The sequence below is a fragment of the Haemaphysalis longicornis genome, unplaced genomic scaffold (assembly GCF_048455015.1).
Source record: "Haemaphysalis longicornis isolate Haplotype H1 unplaced genomic scaffold, Haemaphysalis longicornis Haplotype H1 scaffold_2, whole genome shotgun sequence".
Taxonomy (NCBI): Eukaryota; Metazoa; Arthropoda; class Arachnida; order Ixodida; family Ixodidae; genus Haemaphysalis; species Haemaphysalis longicornis.
Genome location: NW_027526295.1, coordinates 254,766,831 through 254,780,880, shown reverse-complemented (window position 1 = coordinate 254,780,880; position 14,050 = coordinate 254,766,831). Strand labels below are relative to the sequence as shown.

Below are 14,050 nucleotides of genomic sequence, written 5' to 3'. Positions count from 1 at the left end.
AGCGTGTGCGGACGCTAGGGAACAAGGCTAAGGCACACCCGCAGCCAATCAGGAAGACGCTTCTTAGCTCCAATCAGACATGTCCCCGCCAAAGTGAAAAGAAAAAGATCACACACAGAAGACACAAAGTTCAAACTCGAAGGCGTCCGTTTCTGGCAGAAGAATTACTGGGGAGAATAAAGTAAAGGTATACAAACTCGAAAAGGAGAAAAGACAGGCGGCCGTTTGGACGAGACCGGGGGTCGGAGAACATAGCGGCCCGCGTAGGCGCGCAACGGGGGTCGGAGACGCCAGTGCGCGCGGTAATACAAGATACGTCGATGGTCCCTCTCGAGAGCCGCGTCTCCCGGGTCGGCCGACGGGCAGACACACGCGCCGGAGTCGTTTCTTAGAAAAAAGGGCCAGGGCCCAACCGCGTCCGAAGCGCCTTCACGCAAACACTTGGGAGGAAGAGCCCCGGCGGCTGCACAGAACTAAAAAACAACCAGAAAACATCAAGGGATCTCCTCTTCGCGACAATATGCACGTTCCTCGGGCTCTTTCTGCTCCCTTTCTCCTGGGATCCGCTATCTGTGTGAGAAGTAGGTCGACGGCCAGCTCTGCTGTTTCTTTAGTATTGCACCACTGGAGCAAGGTGCACCAATCTTTTTTTTTCCTCTGACAAGTTTTGCATTAACGCGAATAAAGTTGCGCGCCCTACATCAGGTAATTGAGTGTCGTGAGCCACCTTCCTCTTCCGAACACCTACGATATGCACAGGCTGCACAATTTGTTTCTTTTTCCACAACACGAAGTCTTCTGCTTCCAGTGCGCGGCGCGATGAGCGAGTAAGTGCAGGCTTTCGGGCACGATACTACAGGTTCTCCGGTTCTCGCAAAATTAGCGAACTGCGCCCCGGCAGCCCCCTAATTAACGTTATTGCGGCACCGTTCACGGTCTGCGCGCTTCCTGTTGTAGAAATTATAGCAGCCGACGTTCGTCTGTGTTGAAAACTGCTTCGCAAAAAAAATGGCTCCAATCCATGCTGTGAACGTGGTTGGAAAGCAAACCTTTAAATGACACCCACAACAATTGCCCATGCGACGTCACTTAAATTCACACACGTGGCTCTACAAAGAGCGAAACCAAAGATTGTGCCAGCCGTTAGCCGTTACCTGGAATTCGCAGGCGCGGAGTCCCGAACGCTGCAGCGTCGGCCACGGCCGAAACTAGAGCGGCGGACGCCACCGCTGTAGCTCGGCCGTGCGTCGGCAGAAAGAAAACGGAGAGAAGTGTTTTTCAATGGGGTGAGACAGCGGAACCTAGCTATCCTGATGTGCTAGTTCGGGGCTAAACCACCGCGCGACACAAGCGAGACACCGAAACAATTGGGAATGTGAGTTTAGTGATTCCCCTTTATACCGATTTCAAATTATTAGTTTGATAATTGCGAGAAAGTTGAGGGAAGTTTTATAATTGCTATTTATCAGAACCGGTTGCTCTTTTCGCCTTTTGTAATAACTCTTAATGCGCAACCACAATGGTATTCACCAATTTAGAAAACGGAGTCCCATTCATGGCAAGCAGTGCGCAAAAGGTAGCGTTTCTCTGGCGGCCAGATGTCTGTATATTGTCTCTACATTTTGTTTTCCCGCTCTGCAAACCAATCCTTAATGTATCTTGGCCGTACGACCACTTTATTCCGTCGGGTCCGGGTTAACCAGGAGGTGCTGCCGGGCAAATAATCAAGCCGTGCGAAGGAAGCGCGCAATGAACCCGAAGCTGCGCCAAAACAGGCCCAAAACAACCGTCGCTAAAGCAGACAACAAAGCCGTCGCGCCGACGCACCCGCCGGTGTGAGCAGCGCGCAGAAAACGCTGAGTAACCATTCGCTGCGCCATATACACTCTGCTCCATGAGTGAACCCCCCCCCCCCCTTCCCCAGCCTCATTAAGAGTTTCTTGTCCCGCACGACACGAAGGAACCATTGGCTGGTAGAGGTAGAAAGCTTTGCTTTAAAACCGTTCCAGTCGGGTGTCTATTTGTCGCTGGAAGAGTTTCCCCAGGCAGGAAAGACACATCTTGCACTCTGAAAACGCAAGTCTTTTCCCGGTTTCAGGATAAACCGAAGTTCTGCCGTTTTCCCATGCTGCGGTAAGGTAATGAACAACGAAATTAGTGCCACCGAAATCCCTATACTGGTTGGACCTTCATGTAATCGAGGTACACGTGAGAATTCCATATTCTGAACCTAAAACCCAAGGAGGACGACAGACTAGAGCGAGCTTTCAGCACATGCTTCAGGCTGACCATGGGTTCCTGGTGTCCTCATGCAACGGACGCGCCATGGCCTTGGCAATCCACAATAGCATGGGTGAGCTTCTAGAAGCCAAGCGACCTTGGGCCCATCAGCAGAACGCCATAGCCATTGAGCGTAGATATTCTCCCATAGGCCTGAATATGTGTGTTTAACGCACTTTTCCAAGTCAAAGGCCAGAATCTATTCACCATTTCCACCTTTTATTTTATGAGGCCAATGCTCGCCTGGATGATGAAACGAAAATGAAAGCAGCACCACTCAACGTTAAAGCTGTCAAGTGCCGGGCAGGGTGCATGACGCCGCGGCGGTGGCTAGTTAAGCTGACCCTGGATGAGCTACGATGACAGGCCCAGTCCCTAAAGCGCATCCCACTTAAAAGAATGGCTGGAAAGATCTATATCGGCAGAATAAATTAAATGTTCAATAGAAAACTTCAACCCAGACAAGTCCCCTGGACACGATGTACTCAGCGCAGCCTTTTTAACAACTTGAATGTTTAAATACGGGCTATCATTAGTTCTTTCCGGAATGTGGAGCGAAGCGTGTAACATCAAAGCTCTGCCTCCATCATAAGCTGCTTCAAAAACAGTTCTAATCCCAAAAACAGGAGAAATAGAAAAGATTTAGAATGTAGAGTTCAACCGGCCGATTTGTTGAACCAACGCATATTTACAAACATACACACGGCGAGCTGTGCGCTGTAGTGCCCTGACGCCGTGCTCATCGGAGTCACGGTTATCTAGACTAACCTGGAAAAGGCCTTTGTCTGTGTGAGCCGCCAGATTCTATTGTCGGCACTCGAGTAGGTAAACGTAGGTTAGGTTATTAAAGATGGCGTAGCGGTTGCATGCAGGAATTGCACCACTCGTCTGATCGTGAATAAGCAGCTGGAAGTACCCATCGATGTTCATCGTTCTGTACGACAAGGCTGCCCTCTCAGCCCCATATCGTTTTTGTGTATATGTTGAAGCTTTATGCCACAATATAGTTCCAAAATGACGCCATGGAGGTCATTGAACTACATGAGGCCCATGTTAAAGTACCTGCTTGTGCTGACGCCATGCCTGTTTTTTGTTTTGTTTTTTGTTCTAACAATTCGCTGTGGCGGTCGCCACCCTAAAGCACTTCAGTGCTTCTATTGGAAGTTTAGTCAATTGGACGAACCACCAGGAATTCTACGAAAGCGAATGGCCGTCCACTCCGGCGACTTTCGCCAACGTCACCTCGGTCACTACGCCGGTAAAATGTTGGGGTGCCCCTCTTGAGCACTACTGGGATAGTGAACCATACTTGAGAAGCCGAGTGCAAACTCTGAATCAGAGGCCAGAGAAACGGAAAGGGGCACATCTGTCAGTTTTTTTGGGGCCCATAGCCCGTAACTTATTATTTTTTTTGTCGCAAAAATTTTGTATGTAATGCAAGTACTACATTGTTCTTAAGTCAGCGCACACAAGTTAACAGAGTATTCGCGGTATTTGTCTGGGCATCTAAATAGGAAAGGTTCAGTCGAACCAATTGGTCGTCTCGAGTTTGGCCACTTCTACGTAAGGCAACCCGTAAACAGATTTGCTTTTTTTCCGTGATCAACGTGACCCTTTTCTGCGTACTGTACTTCAGGTACGGCTAGCGAGGGCATTGCCAGAACTGTTGGCATCGTCTAGTAACATGCCAGATGGCATTTACGGGTACTTTAAGGAGTTTGTCAAGTCCACCAAGTTTCGACCTCCGCGATTTTCCGTTGAATATTTGACTGCTGTAACGAAGAAAACATTATATGGTTATGTTTGGGATGTTATCTTTGCACTCTCTTTATATTGAGTTTTATACTCGTTTCGACCAGGCCAAAATGTCTTAGAGTGGGTGAAGCGTATAGAAGCGTCCCCTAGAATGAAGTTATTCTTTTTAAGCTACACACAGCAACATTGTCTTTTAGTACATGCATGCATGAAAGGGGGCTGTCTGTTCCGTGGGCATTGGAGTGCTCCATTAGTAAACAGCCTGATCGAGCACGTATTTCTTCAATGACGGGGAGTGGCTTTCCTTTGGGGTGTCCTGCAGAGAACGATCTATAGAGACATGCCACTACACTCATATGACATAAGGTTTTCTTTCTTCAGAAAATGAGAAAAAATGTACCCTTTGGCGTGGTGATGCTGATTGGCTACCATAGTATTTGGAGTTCGTGCATGGCCTGGCTTCAAAGTGCCGGGAAGCTTTTGGAAGTACGCTCACGGTGCGACGTAAAGGTAATCAAGGCGGCGCGCGGAAAATGATTTTTCGAGAACACTATTTCTATTGTTTTATTTGGTCGGCATCAGCCAATCACCAAAATTAGACGCATTGCGTCACAAGTGAGTGCAAGGAAGTATTTAATGAGTTATAACTCTTTTTTCTGTGTTCCTTGACACGTAATCACCCTCCCCTCCCCTAGGCCCCTTCCTTGTGATCCGCGCTCCCGTCTTTTAGCATGGAAATCTCTTCTGAGAAGGGACACACGTGCCCTAATTCCCCCGTGTGTCTGCTCCCTGCCCCCTAATCTTTCTTGGGTGGAGGAAGTTTCTGTCGGGAGGCTTCGGGCTGGGTGGCCCTCGCACCTTCAGTCGCATGTACATGGGGGCACTCACAAGACGACCCAGGAACTTGTTCCAAGTGTCTGTCTCCGGTGGCTGAAGCTGATGCTAAGCATTTTTTGTGAACGTGCCCGGGAACAAGGAAAGCTCAAGACGACGCGCTCAGAAAGGTTGGTCTCCGGTGAAATAAACCGGATGGCTACAACCGCTGCGTGCAGGAAGATAAATACTGCAGATCGCTGGTGGACTTTCTGCACGCCACTGGACTGCATGCATACCTGTAGACTCGAAAACCTATCGGTTTCGTGACCATCTGTGCTTTTCGCAGCCCCTCTTTCTCTTGCCTACCTACTTTCTTCTCTCTTCAGATCTTTAAACCTTCTCTCATATGCCGTGTGGCAAAAACACGAAATAAAAAAAATTTATTTGATTGAAGTTAGCTTTCAAACTGGCATAAGTCCTGTTCTGCTAGGGCAATATTTCCATTGGAGCAAAGTTGTATGCCGTCTGCGTCGTCTTTTAAAGGATTTTTATATGTTGAAAAATTTAGCCAAAATTGTCACACAGTGGTTGACAGTCCTTTACAGCGTTTTGTTGTTGTTGTTGCAGGGTACAACAACCTGACCAGTTTTCGGCGAGTGTGCTATTTTCAGGTGCCTTATTACAAGCCGCTCGATAATGAGACGGCTTACCTGTGTACGCACCTGATAGTCGGATTTGCAAAGACTGATAATGGCACATTAAAGACGGTGCGGCCATCGGACCCTCAACAGTACAGAGCTCTGCTTGACCTCAGGCTTTGTAACCCCGATCTGAAGGTAATACTTACCACTGGAATCAGCAACAACAGCTCGAAAAACTTCAGCGCCCTGGTCAACACAACAGCCGGCCGAAGAAAGTATGCTTTTCTGCGCCTTTCTTTTTTCGATTGAGACAATGCCATTTGAAAAATCAGAAGTTGATGCAGACTGCCGAGTACAGTTGAAAGAGACCGCCAGCTTGTAGCAGTATCTTGTAAACAAGCAGAAATTTGGGCAACACTTGAGGAATCGGTGGCAACTAAACTGTGCTCCTGCCTCCGAAAATCCCAGAACAAGTTTTAGAGCTTGCAATGAATGTAATGGGGACTATTTATCCCCTGTTTGACTGCTTGTGCACTGTTCGCACGACTTGAAATGTAGGATTTAAAAATTGGTGCTATTATAAATAAATAGATGTCAGTGTGAAGATAAGAGGGTACCGTGTATATCTCAAACAAGCATCCTCTGAGCTTTACATCCGTACTGGCTTTGTTAAGCAACGCAGCTTTTAAGCAATTGCCCTACATCGTTGATGAAAGAAAACAACTTTTTATAACGCCGCAGGTGTTTCGCCGTGGAATTTCTGGGCTACATTTATGGTAATTCAATTGCTATTGTCATTAAGGGATTTTTATTCTACGCAAAGATAATTGCGTTTCAATTCTAAGTCCAATATTTCAACCGTAAACAATTATTCTCATGGCAAATTTCTTTGGGAAGACATGCTTCAACTAATTTTATAGACGTCCTTGTAGTATTTAAATTTTCGAGATACTAGGATATTCCCGGAAGCAAAGTACCATACCAATTATTTAAATGGCAGTCAGAAAGGTGCAGATCCATACTAAGGGCCCATAACTTTTTGTAATAAATTCTGTGGAACTTTTCTACAATAACGTATCATTATTTCAGAGCAATCCGTGCGTTCAAGAAATGGTTTCCTGGATACGAGCTTAAAAAAGGATGATATCGAAAGAAGTGTTTTCGCTCCTTCGAGATACAGAAAATTTTCCGAGTACTTCGCATTTCAGAATTTACATTCCCGTAGAGTGTTTTTACTATGCTTAAGTAATACTCTGTGCTAGCGGGAATGAACAAGCCCCATAATCGGTAATGTTGACTTTGATTGATTGAACCCCAACATTCCAAATCCGGTGAGCTGCATTACGCAACATACAACGTACATAAACGCATCAGATGCTGGAAGACAAAATTATAAATAAATGAAGCGACACGAACAATTTATATTAATCATGCAGAAAAGCTCAACTAGGTTTCCACAACTTTCACACCACCCGCTTATCCCCCACGCATATATATTGTGAGGGCGAACCTTCTCATAGTAACGCGAACGACCAGTATTGTGACTAAATTGCCCCCGTCATGCTGCGTTGCCATCTCCGCCCCTACATCACGTTCGTTCATCATTATCTCAGCTTCACCCCGTCAAACGCGCGATGGTCGTCGTTTTGGGGGATGCTTGTTGCTCCTTTTCGGTCGAGCCCACCCTCGAGAATAAACCGGCCGAGAATAAATAAAAAAATAACGGCAGGCGGTTCAAAAGTGTCACCTTGTAGTGACGCATTGTGACCAAGTACACGCAAAAATGACGGGCAGAAAAGTTGGCAGCGATATGCTAGTGCAGGTGATTCGTGGCAACATTTTAGTCCGGTGAAGTTAAAATAACATGAATAGTATGAATACATCAAGCGAACTATACAGGTTTGCTTGCGTTCTTGCGTGCGTGCGTGCGTGCATGTCTGTCAAACGAATCAATGACTATGCGAACGCACACTTTAGTTGTGCGCAGAGTATTCCTCAATCTGCATGAAGGTTTTCTTTGACAGGTTCATCAACTCATCACTGACGCTACTTCGTGAATATGACTTCGACGGCCTGGACATAGATTGGGAATACCCCGCACACTACAAGTATGGATCACCTGAGGATAAGGAAAATTTCGTCACCCTGCTCCAGGTGACTACCTTGCATGATAGAGATGTGCCAATGGCATGCATGAATCGCTGCTCCCTATGAACCACTTTCTTTCATTGTTACGGGGCAGACGCGCAAAGCACTCACAAACGTTCAAGATCAAAGTTAGAAGTCTGTTTGCAATTTTTTGAAAGGCGCTTCTTTTTATATATAGTCTTTATAATAGGTGACAGCCTATCAATGCCACTGAAGGCATGAATAATCCTAGTAATTGTCAGGTACAACTAATGGCTTCGAGTTTCTTAAGTAGTCTTGTTTTTCTAGGAGCTCCATGCAGCTTTCACGAACAGTTCCGATGCGAACTATACTAGAGACCTCCTAATCACCGTCCCCGTCGGCGCCACGAAGACTTACATCGACCAGGGCTACAACATAAGCGAGATTGCAAAGTAAGCTTCAACTATGTTGTCATCCATTCACTCCTTCACCAATAAAAAGTTTGCCGGTTATTAGTTAAAAGACACGCAGCGCAAATCTTTTACTTTGACATTTCGCATTTAACCCCACTTTAATAACAAAAAATAAAATGAGCAAATCAGAGACAAAATTTGCACATTTGTTAAGATTTGTTTGTATTTCCACATTCGTTTATATAAGGCAGTCTGCTGTGACCAGCTTTCATATATTTGTTTTCTTCTAGCCCAAACGATGTCTATACTAATTGTAAATGCATTTTGTCGCATATGTGCGTGCATTCAATGCTGGTGCCGTAGGCGTTAGAATATTCTGTGAGAGTTTTCTATTTATCAAAAGTACATATCCACTTTTTTGCTGATATCGTTTGTTACAGCTTCAGACTTCCTGAAGGTAAGCAATGGCGGTCCTTGTAATCCTTATCAATCCGCAGAAAACAGTAAACGTTGTCGGATAGCTGAGCCATATACGGGTCGTTTTCTGCACCGAAGACCATTCCATTGCTCCGTATCGAAATCTACGGTCAAGTCAGCTTGTCCTGTGGCATTGAAATGTACAGTGCTATCTGTACAATACTATCATAAAGGGAAACCCCCTCTACCTAGAATGCAGCTTTGTCTTCACACATTCATCTGAGCCGCCGTGAACGGAGTACGATGGAGTCAAGATAATGTCATTATTCTCAACCGTTACATAATTGTATTCAAGTGATAATGAAAACAGTGATTTAAAACAGTGCCAATGGTTCCTGGGGTTTGTGTAACATTCGAAATGTAAATTAGCTGTATGTTTACTTAAACAGCAGTTCTTGGTTCTCTTTTTTAGAATTTTGTTTTCTAAATGCAAAGATAAGCAGCCGTATTTTTGCAGATGTGATTGTGCCTAAAGCCTGAAATTTTTGCCGGATACACGTTCTATAGTCGTCTCCTAGGCTGCCCATAAGCAGACATACAACTAGGTCTGGAACTGAATCAAATAACGCTAGGTGATTGCCATTAGGCACTTTTGGCATACAGGGAGGCATCGGCACAGGTACGAAGAAATTTGGTGCAATTTTAACTCGTATAAACACTAGCGGCGCATCTTAATGTCTAAAAATCATTCACCACCCGCCTCAACGCCTTCAACTATGCTGATGGTGTTATCACTTCATCTCTAATCAGGTACACTAGACCATGGATGTTGATCAACAGCGATTTTCCACATAAATTAATTTCTTGCATTGTCAAAGCGAAGCTGCCCCACACGCACACAAAAAGTCGCATTGAACTAATTGTTTGGTTTGATCCCAAAGCAAATAATTTAAATAAAACTTCGCACAACTAAGTTAGGACACAACAGTTTATTCTAGAGCACCAAGCCTAACTTAATGAATAGTATTTAAATTCGTGACACATATTTGTCAGCACATGCATTGTTGGACATTATCGGCTTTATTATTCGTTTTTTAGCCCCTTGGAGAAGGGCAGTTAGCTTTTGCAGCGCTGGTAAATTCAGCAAGAACGCAACATTTACAGGCGACAATCCAGGGATCTGTTGCATGTTTCCTAGCACAACAGCCGGCTGGGAGACATCGAACATTTTTTCAATGCTGAGCACGTTCGTATGAGTACAGTCTTAAATTTTTTTTGTACTTTTTCTCGTTGGCTAGTCAAACATGACCTAGCACGATGTTTACCAGGCCAGAAGCTACGGCTGCGCAACATATCCAGTACACTAGCCACTCTATAAGTGGATATGACTGTATTGAGAAGCAGGCCCCAACCTTGAGAAGCGGTCGGCAGTATTAAAACCACCGAATTTTTCGAGCACTAATCGAGGGCCTTTCGTTTACAGGGACCATAAGACAAAATACAAGCTTGTTGTATTTGAGCGAGCTAGCCTTTGGTCATTTCATTTCTGGTCCCCAATGGCGTTGCCTGCATAAGGAGAATATAAGAAATAGTAAAAGCTTTCAAATTTAGCGTGACAAACGTCAGAAGTGACGTAAGACGAAAATACTAAATAATTCTTATCATAAAGTACATACGTTGACTGAATATTAGCGTTCGAGTGGTACGGTCAAGCATAGCGCGGTGACACCGCTACAATCGCGTACTCATTTTTCTTGGCGTTGGTTTGTTCGGCAGCCGCCTATCGCCGAACCAAGTCACTATGACATCATAACGCCTAGGCGAAAAGGTGGCTGGTGAGGCGCCACTCCTGCACCTTTTTTCTCTATGATCAGCGTAAGTCGTTTAAATTTTGTATTAAAATTCTTACAGCTGTTGGTTTGAATCTTAAATGAATTCAATCATCGAGTTTTTTTTAAGGAACCAAACAACGATTCTACCTTCAGGGTCCCTTTATTATTGTAATAAGTATTGATTAATCTTAATTAGTTTTGGCCGTTACCTTGGTGATCAAATGTAGGGGAGATGGGGGAAGGGGATCTGGTAGGAGGAGGATATTTGGACTAAATTAGGGCTGGTATGCCTGCTTCTTGGCTTCTTGAATGCAGTAGAGAAAATATTCGACTACTTCATTCCTGCGTTGTGTATACACCCCTCCGGATGGGACTCCCGAAGCGGTTCTTGCCTGCCTTGATCTGGTGTTTGAGCGTGAGTTTGAGTTAGTTGGTCATGGCCCCTTCAGTGGCCCGAGAAATCGATGGCGAAGTACAGCCGTCTCGCCAAAATAGTTGTCGAACTAAAATTAAACGTAAAGAAAAGTAGTTCTGAAAACGGAGATAGAACGTGCACGATTGGGCGCATATTTCTACGTAATCGGGGAATGCCAGTTACGTATGTGTGCCCAGAATGTTCGTGGACGTTTGAAGTTCGTTTAAGGGAATTTTCGCTGTCTTGTATATTTTCAACATTGCCTTTAAACAAATAATGTTGAAAAGACAAGTTGATTTTTTTCTTGTCTTCCGGCACAGGTACACCCATTTTATAAGCGTGATGTCCTACAATTACCACCTGTATTTCAAGCAAAAAAATTTTACGAGACACAACAGCCCCCTGTTCAATCGCAGTGAAGAAGCGAACTTTACAAGGTTCAAAAATGAAACTATCTTCTTTGCGACAGCTTATGTGGTGAGCTACATTTTGCCATTTGTTGTGTCCTTCACGGAATAAAACGTTTCTTTAGTGTAAAATATTATTTTTCAAATCAGCCTGACATAATAAAACTGATCACCCTTTGTTGCAAATAGTGCACGCTATCAAAGAACATTAAGGTTCCCTCCATGGGAAATTTACTATGCCAAGACAGACGTTTCCATTATACATTAAACGTATAATTCAGTACAAGCTCGTCAATTCGAACTGCTAGAAGAAGCCGTCTCAGTTCGAATTGGTGAAAGTTCGTACTAACGAAAGCGAAGAAGAGCAAGAGCACAATGCGATTCGGGAGCAGTATGTCAACAATTTATAGCTTCCAAAAGTTGGTGATTGCAGCCTGCCTTCCAGCCTTCAAGGCGACAGCCAGCCTTTTTTTCCCTTACCAGCGAATGTGGCGGAAGGCCAGGCTGAAATCAAAGACTGTGACCTGCTCAGTAAGTGAGGTCAGGATTTTCTGCCTTAAACTGAGCCGACGAGTTTGACATCGAGTAAGTTTGGGGTTGGAACTAAGGTTGAAGGGACATCGAAAACTGATGTACTTACTTTCTCGCGTGGACACCGCCCTTTCACATTTTCTTATTTAATATGATGTCAGCAAAGCTCGAAGCGAAAATATAACCGTACAGGAATTAATGCGCGCATACGTACGCACGTCACGGCATACCCGAGGCTATTATGGACAGAGGCGTAATCAAATAAAAAGCATTGGAAAATTCTCCTATAATGGTATACGTTTCCAGTTTGAACATTTCCCCGAACTCTCCACCACTTCTCAGATTATAAAGCGAAGCTTTATAAGGCTGGGCGAAAGGAAAACCCGGTCGTCCCGTGTACACAGAAAACTCGTCCGGCACAACCCCCCGCGCATGCGCGAAAAAACCAGGTTGGAGAGAAGTTAGAAGGGGAGAGAGATTGGCTGCATTTTGTAGCGTGAGCTACACTGGCCGAGGTTGAGCAGTTTCGCGTGGCTCCTGGAGAGCCGTGCTGCACATGCGCGGGGCGCAGTGACGTCTCACGGCGCACAGCTGGCGCGCCGGAGCCGCCGCCACCGCCGCGACTGGACTGGATTGGAAATCGTTTCAGCAGCAGTAAGCGTGATAATCAGGTAATCCCAGACAACCAGGAAAGCTAAGAGTAACCAGCTGAACCTTAGCTCACGCTACGTATATCCTGGTATAGCCGAGCTAAGCCACTGTAGTTTTTTTGAAGACGTAACTATATATATACACTCTCGCATCTACGGACACTGGTTAGTGGGAACGGCGCGTCAAAGGGAGCGAAAAAGCGTCTCTCTCGCCGCTCAGCATGCGCGCAGCGAGCTGTGAAGCACACTTCAAGCGGCAACGGCGGGCAGGGGCGGTGGCGGTGCGGACAGAGCAGCGTCAGCGAGGCAAAGGCAAACACCGGCCGCACGTTACTTTGAAATGGGTAGGGAACGCGCCATACGTAATACACCGGCCTCAAGTTACAGCTTCTATGGAACAATCTGTACGGAGTGCAGGGGCTCACGCTTTCTGTTTAGTTGGGCTTTCGAAAGCTGTGAGCACAGGCGGGGATTGGCGGAAAGACCACGTGGAACACCCGCTGACCACACTATGAGCGGAACTGAAATCTGAAAAGGGGATCAAGATTAGAAAAGTACTTGCTTGTTGCTGATACGCGTGTAAGGTTTAAATTTCGAGTGTGGTGTATACAAACCCGGTTATAATACACACATGGCATGACCACAGCCATAACATGTCATCATGTTTAGCGTCCTCCCCACTTAATGTTAAATTGGAATTAAGAATAGTCTTTTATTGTGTGCAAATATATACGAATCTACGTCTTCTACAACGAATGTATGTCTTCTTTCGTATAATGCAATTATCCGACCAATGATAGAGTACGCAGTAGTAATCTGAAACCCATTTACAAAGTCCGATATTAATGAATTAGAAAGGTCGAAAAAAAAAGCTGTAAGATTTATTCATAATTCATATAGGCGCACCTAAATATCAGCTCTCCTTTACCAAAGCGGGATGTTGCCCGTCTCAGAAAGAAGCCGGATTTGCCGCCTGAAGTCCTTCTTTCAGTATTAGAGGGCATTACTTCATTGACACTTCTCGTATCCTAAAATATTCATCCGGTTACAATACAGGACTACGCCACACCTTTTCTATAACCCCATTGAACCCTCAACATAACTGTAACAAAAATTCCTTTTTTCCTCGAACTATTGTTGAGTGGAACGATCTCACTAACGAAACGGTTACACAGCAGTCATTGACTTCATTTGAAAAGTGTTCGTAATAAGATATGTATTTTTATTGTTGTGCATTTTATGTTCCATTGTTTCTTGCCTTGTTTTGTATGTATTTGTATTTACTTACCTGTACCTACCCTGCAAAAGTCTCGAGAGAGAGACTGCAGTATTTGCAAATAAATAAATAAATAAATAAATAAATAAATAAATAAATAAATAAATAAATAAATAAATAAACACCTTTCACCAGCACTAGCCCTCTAAAATTGCATCACAAGCTTCGCGATATCCTGCTACTACGCACTTATTAATAATTAACCTCAAGCATGAATGGTTAACAAGTATGCAGTATAAATGCTATTCTGTTTACATTGCAGCAGCGCGTGCAAAATTTCCCGACAGGAGTGGAGGGAGTCCCTTCGCCCCCCTCAAAGGAAAGTAAAAGAAGGACATGAGAGAGAGAGAGAACAAACCTTAATTTAGAAAACCGGGTTAGCGAGAGGTGGTGGCGGAGGACCAGATGTCCGCCGCGACCGCCAGAGCTCGGGAGGTGACCAGCACTTCGCTGGAATCCTCGGAGCCGCTGATGTGTGTGAGGACGTGGTCTAGCCCGGTTTGTAAGG

General features: G+C 45.0%; 1 protein-coding gene across 2 annotated transcripts in view; it reads left to right on the top strand.

Annotated features, from left to right (window-relative positions):
- Positions 1 to 14,050, top strand: part of LOC144167749 (chitinase-3-like protein 1) — a 64,565-nt gene that overhangs the window by 18,048 nt on the left and 32,467 nt on the right. For both annotated transcript variants that reach the window (XM_077696933.1, XM_077696932.1), the window contains exons 2-5: positions 5,479 to 5,767; positions 7,517 to 7,646; positions 7,929 to 8,053; positions 10,999 to 11,155. In XM_077696933.1, coding sequence (XP_077553059.1) covers positions 5,479 to 5,767; positions 7,517 to 7,646; positions 7,929 to 8,053; positions 10,999 to 11,155 — 701 coding nt within the window. The remainder of the gene's footprint in view (positions 1 to 5,478; positions 5,768 to 7,516; positions 7,647 to 7,928; positions 8,054 to 10,998; positions 11,156 to 14,050) is intronic.